We start from the raw sequence: 10,340 nt of genomic DNA, 5'->3' as shown, positions 1-10,340 counted from the left end.
AAATAAAAACGCGTGAACGCGTTTCGATCGTGAATTACCACGAGAGATTCCACGTGTAATTGTCCATGTAATTCGTTACAGGGAGACGGCACGTTCGAAGTGAATGCTGGCGAAGTGGTGAGTAAAAAAACGAACCCTTGAAACTTTCATTTCGTTCCCACCACATTCTATTAACCCTCGTGCGCTCTCCTCAGAAATAGTTGCAGAAGAGATCCTCGGATTTTCACTTATTTTCCGCCGGACACTTTAATTAATCACTTTAAAGGACACTTCAAAGAATCAATTTATTGCTGTACGAGTCCAATCAAATAAATTTTTATAGAAAATAAAAATTGTCAGCTTTAATTACAGAAAATGGAAGCTAAATAGGAAATTAATTCCTTCTTCAATCGTTTTAACAAATTAAAAATATGTTGGTAACATTTTTAAAATCTTTTTTTGTCTTTTCTTTTATTTTAAGTTGCAACGACCAAAAAAATTCGTAGGTCGATAATTATTTATTTAATAAAGAGCATACTGTTCTCAGTAACTACTAAACTCTCCATATGCTCAGTTTATCGAATCTTGTGTAACACTTCTAGATATATAATAAATGTTTCTTTCATACTTAACGATGTTGAAATGTTCACAGATAATGGGACCACCGGGACCACCCGGCCCAGCTGGCACTCCCGGACTTCAGGGTCCACCTGGTATCAAAGGCGATCGAGGACACGATGGTGCCAAAGGCGATCCTGTCAGTAATCATCGTTTATTATCAAATACCGTAACCGGAACGTTGTATTTTGCGTAGAGTACGCCTTCTAATTTCAAAGAACGGTTCTAGATTTACTTGTCGGTTGTAATTTCTATACTACCACAACCACAGTACAGTAAAAGAGTAAAAACAGTAAAAACATTAAAAACAGTAGAAGAAGAATAAGAGGAAAAAAGTAAAACGAGAAAAAAGATTAAAACGAGTTTGCCTTAACATTTTTCTATCGAATCCACAAACAATATACTAACTTAAATTTTAACATATTCTTAATATAATAATAGAACTTAATATAATAGAATTTTATTATTCTACAATTATTATTCTAAGCTATTAATCGATGCCCATCGAATATTTTTCAATTCCACTGTGCATAGATTTAAAGATACGAAGATTTGTAAGGATTGAGGCGAACGATATTATGGTAAACCACTATTAAAAAATTCGTAACTCGATTTGTTCACTCTACAGCATGTGTTCGTTGTGCTATAATCCATTAGGATCATAAACGCTATTCAAATCAGCAGTACCTAAATTTCGAGAAATTCTGCGGATAAAGGAAACACGGTAACACATTGGTGAATCTTTTTCGCAACCGCACATTATTCGACTCCCATTCAGCAGCATGTTTTATCAAGCAAATCGATCATGGTCAAACATCCCTCGACTCGACTATACATTCATAGATAGATAGACACTTTCGTTCTAAAACGGAACTTGTACTTTTAGAGCGTAATCTCGAGAAAGGTGACAGGCCGGCACGACGTAACGGCGCATTGGGTGCATTTTCATGAATACAATCTTTTTGTTACGTTGCAGGGTGAGAAGGGTGCCAAAGGAGATCCTGGTCCAATGGGACTGCCCGTACGTATTATACTCGACAGATTAGGTCTGTAGATTACGAAATGCAGAAATATTTCCATTTCTGGGCCTGAGATGCACGATGGACACTGTGACCCGTGAAACGTGATTTGTTTAACTCCTTGAAATTGTCGTTCCCTGCTCGTGAAACAAATTAGACCATCTTCGTTCGAATTTTGATAAATAATATAAGAAATAATATAAGAGGGAACGAAATATGAGCTAAACGTTAATTATTAAGACATTTCAGTTGACATAAGTTTTACTAGATCATCCCATAAACATTGTTACACTATTTTGTAAGTATAATTCCGCATGTAATTATAAAGAAAGCAGAATTATTGACGTGTGGCGATTTTAAAGTCGGCGAACTGTATATAACAAGTAATTTGTACATGATGGAAATGTTCGTTTTGTTCGGAATTTTATTTATATCGTTCTCGCGAGTACCATTTCCATTAGTCTATCGAAACATCCGTGTAGCAATTAATTTCGGTAAAATGCGGTATTTGATTGGATCGTTGATCCTTTGACGGTTTATTTGAAGTGGCAGAATGTCGAGCACCGAACAGTTTTACCCAGGAGAGATTGCTCTTCAACAGTTAAGTGTAGCCCCCGCATTACGACACTCCTCGTTACTTAAAACGAAGCGGCCGTTTTTGAGATCGATTTACATTCGCGTACACCCCAACTGCGAGACGCTTTTTTAATCGTGCCGTAACGATCCACTTTTTTAATCGTGTAATTACGATACACTTTTTTCATCGTCGCAATAACGATGCACTTTATAAATAACAGAAATAAAATAAATTCTGCTAATAAGAGAACGATGACACTGAAATTATGAAAATCGAATCGTTTTTTATAATTCATATTTTCGTAAAATTAAGTGACAGCGATTGTTTAAGCGTTAAAATAAAAACGGAATCATTGATATTAAGCTTCACAAGGTTTAGACAGAATTATGGGACGGTCTAGTATCCCCATGAAACTCACCCGCCCCGTAACACGTTCCCCGGCGGGACTGGAGGACACCGGCCGCTGATTCGTCGCATTTGTTTCTGTTTTACAGGGCCCCATGGGATTGAGAGGAGAATCTGGAAAACCCGGAGATTCCGGGAAGCCTGGTGCTATGGTAAGAACGCGGACCTCTCGTTCCTAACGTCATCGTTAATTGGCCTCGCTGCTGAATCATTGATAAGCCATTCACTAACGACCAGTGTAATCGATTGTCGCTTCTTTCGACAAGGCGTCGTGTACTTCTTCGTAACCTCAGCGAGCTCCTTGATTGCCTCTTTAAAAAAAAAAAAACGAACAAAAACAAAAAAAGCAGAAAAAACCGAAAGAAAACGAAACGGATCGCAACAACGCTCTGTCGTATAGAGAAAGAGAGAGAGATAGAAAGTGAAAAATAAGAGAATATCGAACCGTGCGTGAACGATCGTCGAGCAAGCGGCACGCATGCATCGTAGACGAGAAAAAAAAGAGAAAGAAAGAAAGAAAGAAAAAGATGAGAGAGAAAAGGAAAAATCCGAAAAAACGATGACACGTGAGAGAAAACGTGTGTGTGCAAAGAGATTACGGTTCTTTGCGTGTACCTCGTTAGAGAGACGTCTGTTCGTGTTGACGATTTCCTCGGAAGTTCTCAACATTCTATACATATATATATATAAATATAAATCTATAAATATAAATATAAATATAAATACGAGTATAAATACGAGTATAAATATGAACAAGATTCGAAGATTCAGTCATATCGCTAGAGCGTTTATCCGATAAGATGTAATTTGCGTGAATGAATGTTTTAGCGAGTCGCGTTCGAGCTGTTAATTTTCTCGGCCGCGATACATTTACCGTGATACCGGCCGATGGACCGAACAGGTTGTTTGTTTGTCCAACGAGATATGTGCATCAAGAGTAAACGATGATTGAGAGCGAGAGAGAGAGAGCGAGAGAGAGAGAGAGAACGTAAGAGAGCGTAAGGAAGAGAGAAAGAGAGTCAGAATGACCGTCCGTTATGAGGAATAACAGATACGGTTGTGATATCACTCGATACACGCGATACCTGCTACTAAAGGACAATTTTATCCGTAAGAGATGCTGCTTCGTCGCACGAACGAACACACACACACACACACACAGAGTTCCGTGTGTTAATTTCCGAGCTATTAAGACGATTGTACTTACGCGTTGTAAGCAATGCAAAACCCGTGCGCGCAACCGCACACGACCGCGAACGGAGAACGATACGGTGTTCTCTCCATTACTGTACCGATTTCGCGGGGAACGGGGACTAAGAGCCTAGATAAACATTGGAGAACATCGTGTGAGCTCGGTCTTTGAAATTAAAAATTTAATCAATGAAATAATTTGACAAAAAGATCTCTCGTTTCGCTGATAAAAATGACACCAAACGCGATATTAATTACGGTATTGTATCTGGCCTTATTTTAATCAGGGAAACGAGATAATTATGGTAGAGATATGTTCCGATACTTGTGGTGAAAGTCTTCTTGCCGATTGCGGCGGAGATCTTTTTACCAGTTATGGGAATTCCGCGGAGATACATCGAACAGTCAAGGAGAGAATACTGTAGAGATCTCACGGACAGTTATAGAGAGAATACTGTAGTACTTGTTTGAGTTATTTCGATGAGTTCTGCGTTGGTGTGTGACAAAGGACGGTGTTTCGGGGCAAACAAGTGTCTTCCATAAAATATTGAAACGAAGTGTACGAGTTAATCGTCCGACGGTACTTCTTCTTTTTTCTCGATATCGGATCGCCAATGCGTACTCTATCGGTATTTGTATACTTATTTATCCAACGTAACAGTTAACCGACGATCGCACTACCATCCGTCCTATTAACATAATCTCTGCCTGTGTAATCGCATATCCTGTCTACAATGAGGAAAATAGATGTTCAACGACGAAGCATAGCGTAACGAGGCAGCCGATTTCTCGAACTCATCCAACAAATGATTTACCGAAAGAATCCCGCGGCACGGTTACGTTACTTAATTACCATAAAATACCTTCCGCATTGTTCCCTGCACGGTTCATCTCGGTGTATTTATTTCGGTTCAATTGGAATCGCGATCACAGAACTCCTGGGTGATCATCGCAGCTTCGTCTCATCTTCTCCTTTACGTTCGTTACTGCCCCGTTTAGCTCCGAATTAACGCTTCGTACTTAACGATCGCCCGCTATAACGTAACCCTTGCACTTAGCAATGACCCAACAGTTTCCAGGAATTTCGTTTCTGGCCCCGTTATTGGCCACCAGTTTTGTTTCACACCATGTTCCGCATACGCATTGCGTTCGCTTGATGAACGAGTCCTGGAGCTTATGGTTCTTGGCTTATCTATAAGATCTTCCGCGTTTTATAATAGCTCGATTAATAGTTTATTTAGAATTTTTAGTCTAACGAGATTCGAGTGTACTGACTCGAGAATTTAATTTAGATCATTTCTACTTTAAAGATATCCTCGAATTTTTATAATAATTTAATAATGATTTATTAAACTATAGCTTGAAAATTAGACAAAACGCATAAACAACGAACGTCGCTTGGATCATAAGCTACAGGACTCAGGCGTCAATCTGACAGTAGATCAAAGGATTCCCCATGAAACCGGATAAGTACATGCGTGATGCAAAGCAGCCGCAAATAGCCTTGCATCGGTGCAAGACAGTGAGACTGTAAATCGTACGTAAGCATACAATTGCCATCCCGAGTCGATAGTAATTATTATAGGCCCTAGATGTGTCTTCTGTTCGCAGAATAATTGGGAATGGATTCGATCCGTGCAATCAGAAGCACTGTAGGAGAAGTTTCAGATTTTTCGCCACGGGGTACGTTAACCGACCGGTACGCCATTTTGTAATGGAACTTCACGTGGAGGTAAAGTAGATGAAATTATTTTATTTGAATAATTTTTAATTTTTTTAATTTTTTTATTTGAAATAATTGAATTTAATGTAGACGGAAAATTATATAATATTATTATGTTACGAAAATCTCGTTTTAATTGTTACCAGCTTAAATAGTGTTTGTAAAATAATTTCAACGACTTCTGCCCTGTCCGAAGTTCCAACAAACTAGTGCATCGGTCAAACAATGTTCTGCGGCACTAACGAGCCTAAACTGTTTTAACTCGATCATTTCTATTGTTTGCGACTGTAACAGAATTTCGTTAGAAATAATTAAGAGGGCCCTACGAAGTGACAATATTTGACTCTTTTATGTAAAAAGGACTTTTATATTCGTAGCTTATCATACATTTAGCAAGCGTTGAGACTGAATCAATGATTCCAACGTACATTATTTCTTGTATTAATATATTAATTTATGTATCATTGCTTCGATAATGAACCTCGTTTTAACAATGACAATATCTTGTCTTTATGTCGTTAGAAAAATTTCAAGTAATTGCTGAAACGCGAAGTTAATGTAAAGTTAATTGCAACTCGCAACCGCAGTTTCATTCTGCATAAAATTTTTTATAAAAATCCACGGTCTATTTATTTAACAGTATTTTTCGCTAGTATTTTCCCCGTCTCGTTGATTTCGTCTCAACATCGTCATAGGTAAACTATACAGCGAAGTGTGTACGAACACGTTAGAAGAAGAATTTTATTTGATATTGTTCGTAGTAGGAAAGCTGTTGAAAGTAGTATAGCATACGTAATAGTCTCCGCAATTGTACAACCGAAGACGATTCTCCGAATACAACGGAAAGCCAATGTTCTTTTTCCATAGAATGCTTCGTGTATGCTAATTAAGGTACCGTAAGTATGCTTGAGAAATTAAAGTCGGAGAAATTCAAGTAGGTCGAAGGATGATGGAATTATGGTTGCTATAGACACTTGTGCAAACGTAATGATGATTTACGATATTGCCGTTGGTATAACTGCATTGCCGACTATTTTAAGACTGATGTTATGTGTTCTCAATTTTTACTGGTACTTAGTTTGCTGATTCTTTTTTTATCGCTAAGGAACTTCCTGCTTTGTTAATTGAAGAAAAAATACGAAACGCGAGATTAATTGTTACTTTAGCGTAGCTCGTTACGTATAATTTATTGTATAGTCAGTGTCTATATGTATACTCCACGAAAGTCTAGCCTTTCCGATTTCGAATTCTCTGTCTCTGTAAGTTAATTTATCAGTTCGATTTTGCGAATCTCTTTTTTTTTTCATTTTTATAGTCATTTTATACTGTCGTATATTTTACGGTCATCGATTCATTCGCGAAAATGATCAGTGCATCGAATGCAAAGGTTTAGAATATTTCGAAATACAGCTGCCTGATTTTCACCTAAACTTCTGGAATTCATTCAGATCATTTTCCACGCAAACTCGCAGCGTATACTAACCGCTTTGGTATACTATAGTTCTTAGAAAGGAACCATCCAGAATGAAATGAACCACCGAATTCGAAATTCTGATCAGAGAAGAACTCGTGACAAGTGTCAAGAAGTACGTGCAAGAAAAGCGAGAAGAATGATTTTACAGAAAAGCGAATCGAAGAAAACGGAATAAAAATGATTCATCTGTTGGCCTAAGTAAATAAGTAGATAAGTAACTAACTAAAGAATACAGAATAACATTTTTTCGCTTGGACCTCGCTTTCGAAGAAATCTTTGCTGAATGTTTTCGAAAACGAAGTCACAAACCAAAAAATCGTGTTCTACCACTTTCTTAATTATTTTTGCAATTTGAAGAGTCTGCTGTCGTTTCTACCAGCTGTGATTAGCCTGAAATTAGTCATCTTTTCGAGGACGGGATCTCAGATGGACAATTTCTGTTCCACGTTAACAATTTACCCTTTTTTTTTTGTTCCTGGACAGAATCATTCCATTTTCGGTACCAGAATTTTTACTTTTAAACGTTCGTCGTTTCGTCGATTGACCCCCCCGCAAAAAAGCAACAAAATTTTTTGCTAACGAATAGACACGCCGCGTCATGCTGGGGAAATGCTATTTTCGTAGTATTATAGTTCGTTTCACAACTCTTCCAGCTTGCGGCAATTACCGGCTCGAATTGGAAACGTTTTCTATGACACGGACGGAGTGAACGAACACTCCAACACGACAATATGGCGCGCATAATTTTAACGGCACGTTTCGATGTTCAATTAGCGATTGGATAATTAAATAAATAATACCATTTAGACTCCGTTCAGAGACCGCATGTTTTCTGTTGCGCGAGCTTTTCGGAAAGTGCTCAGGTCATCCCACAAATAATGTCCGTTTTCGACGTCAGCTTTCCTCGCTAAATACTGAGACATTTATTTCCCCGTCGCCCATTGTTTCATTGAAAAAAGCAATTCGAGAACGATTTCAAATTACAGATGAAATTTTCCGTTACTCGAAACAGAGTGCAAGGCCGGACGCGGCGCGAAGTCCCAATTAAAACCTTCAGCTTTTTGTCTTAAAGCTGTCCGCGCGATGGTTGACGCGACGCGTTAGGACATTAATTAGCATCCCCTAATTATAACCGCATCGTACTGCATTCATCAACGATCTGCAACGAATCGCTGTCCAAATTGGGACGATATCAATGTTGTAATAAAATTTCAGAATTATCGTGAAAACAATGGTCGATACCGTATTATAAATAAATGTTAATGCATGGAGTGTTTCACTAAGATATTTCACTTATTATTGATAATTAAAAACTTTTACGATCAACAATGTGCATTAACTACAATAATCGAAACCAAATGCTTACGTTTAAAAAGAAAAAGAAATTCCCCAAAAAATCTCAACTGCAGCATTTGTAATCACGTTTTAATCACGCTTCCCCGCTCTTATCAATTACCAATAACGAGTGTCGTATTGAAACTGTCCAACCAGTATTTCGCAGTAAAGATGACGGTAGAAAATCAGCGTTATTAATGGCATAATCTGACCCTTGCCGACAGGCATATGTCCGTAAATGTACTCGTATAAAACAAAGAATTCTCGTGAGAACGAGAACGTAGACTTAGCTGTTCGAATTCGATTGTCAGCGAATCGAAGCGATATATAAATAAATCTGGGTAGAAGATCGTTTGATTGCAAGCTAGAAAATCGTTCTAAATGCAAAATAAAAGGATCGTTCGATGCGAAATAAAACGTCGTTCGATGGAAATTAAAAGATCGTTCGATGGAAATTAAGAGATCGTTTGGATCAAGGTTATAAAATCATTCGACGCGAGCCGAGAGATCGTTCCGGTCAATGGTTGAAGATCGTTCGATCATGGTAGAAGATCGAAGATACCCGATCACGAGGAACACACAGTATTAGTATCGGCGACAGCGATGCACGGTGCACAGCTCTGCGAATGCGAGTGAACGAATCACCGTAGTTTGCGGGCCTAATCAGTTGCGGCATGCAGAGAATGTCGTTCGCTCTCCCACGGCTGAGAAAAAGCGAGAGAGAGAGAGAGAGAGAATTAAAGAGAGAGAGAGAGAGAGAATTAAAGAGAGAGAATAAGTGAGAGAGTGAATGAACAGAAAGAGAGCGAGTGAATGATAGAGAAAAAGGAAGATAGAGAGAGCGAATGAGAGAGAAAGAGAGCAGCACGAGGAACACGAAATTGTACAGTGTAGAATAATATCGGCGCGAACGTATGGTTCCGGTTCGGCCTCGAGAAGAATCTCCCTTTGCTCCCACGTTTACACCCCCTAATCAGAACGAAACGAGAGGAACGACACAGAAGAGTCGGGAAAGAAAAAAAGAAAGAGCACACAGGACACAGATACAGACACATACACACACACACATACGTAATAAACACACGACGATGATAACACGTAGCGTAAAATTGCGAGAGACACATAGATCGACTATAAGGATAACGCAGGATAAGCGATAAAACGCGGAGCTTTCGTGTAGCCGAAGCTCTTCGTTAGCGGTGTTCGACGTTTATGCGAAGTAAAGCATACATTATATTTGTGAACGTGCACAGCCCGGTTACAATGGACGTGCTCGGCCGCGGCTACGCGGGACTAAACGAGCATTAATTTCGCTCGCACGCGTAATAATTACTGCGTGTGCCGTTTCCGTATACGTATGCGTGTACAAACGTGTATACATTATATACATAATATATATGTATGTATATGAACGCGGGTATTGGATCGTGTCGTGTACACACATATAGAGGCGCGCATTATAGAGAGAGCGAGAAAGAAGCATAAAAGAAAAAGGTATGCGGAACAGCATATATATATATATATAATATATATGTATATATATGTATATATATATATATATGTATATGCATATATATATATGTATGTATATATATATGATTTTTAATTGATTTTCGTTGCGTGAGTATGCGTGAGTGGATTGTAAAACGTGGCGCGCTTGGTAATTAACGAGAGAAAGTCTGCAGAGAAGAATAACGACGACGGAACTCTTGCGTATATGAAATAACTCTGAGTCTTAACAGAAGATTTTGTTTTACATTGTCCCAATTAATAAACAGAATGTGCATGTGCCTGTATCCTTTGCTTCTATACGATGCCCTTCGATCGAAATTTTTTCAACGCTTCACATATCTTGTAGTGGACATATTATATACGTATACGTAAACAGTATACATATATATATTTACCGCTTTGCATTTTGCCTCAGGCTGCGACCCGACGACCATTCTTTTTACAATTAATGTTCTTTGCGACAAACACCACCCCCAGTCTTCTTCTTCTCCTTCTTCTTCTATCTCT

At 38.5% G+C, this 10,340-nt stretch overlaps 1 protein-coding gene across 1 annotated transcript in view; it reads left to right on the top strand.

Annotated features, from left to right (window-relative positions):
- The window catches only part of LOC144469972 (uncharacterized), a 169,971-nt gene that overhangs the window by 146,999 nt on the left and 12,632 nt on the right, over positions 1-10,340 (top strand). Inside the window, exons 9-12 of the mRNA XM_078180724.1 lie at positions 82-117; positions 632-736; positions 1,574-1,618; positions 2,688-2,750. Of these exons, the coding sequence (XP_078036850.1) occupies positions 82-117; positions 632-736; positions 1,574-1,618; positions 2,688-2,750 (249 nt within the window). The remainder of the gene's footprint in view (positions 1-81; positions 118-631; positions 737-1,573; positions 1,619-2,687; positions 2,751-10,340) is intronic.

The sequence above is a fragment of the Augochlora pura genome, chromosome 5 (genome assembly GCF_028453695.1).
Source record: "Augochlora pura isolate Apur16 chromosome 5, APUR_v2.2.1, whole genome shotgun sequence".
Taxonomy (NCBI): Eukaryota; Metazoa; Arthropoda; class Insecta; order Hymenoptera; family Halictidae; genus Augochlora; species Augochlora pura.
This window is presented reverse-complemented; position numbering and strand designations above follow the sequence as displayed.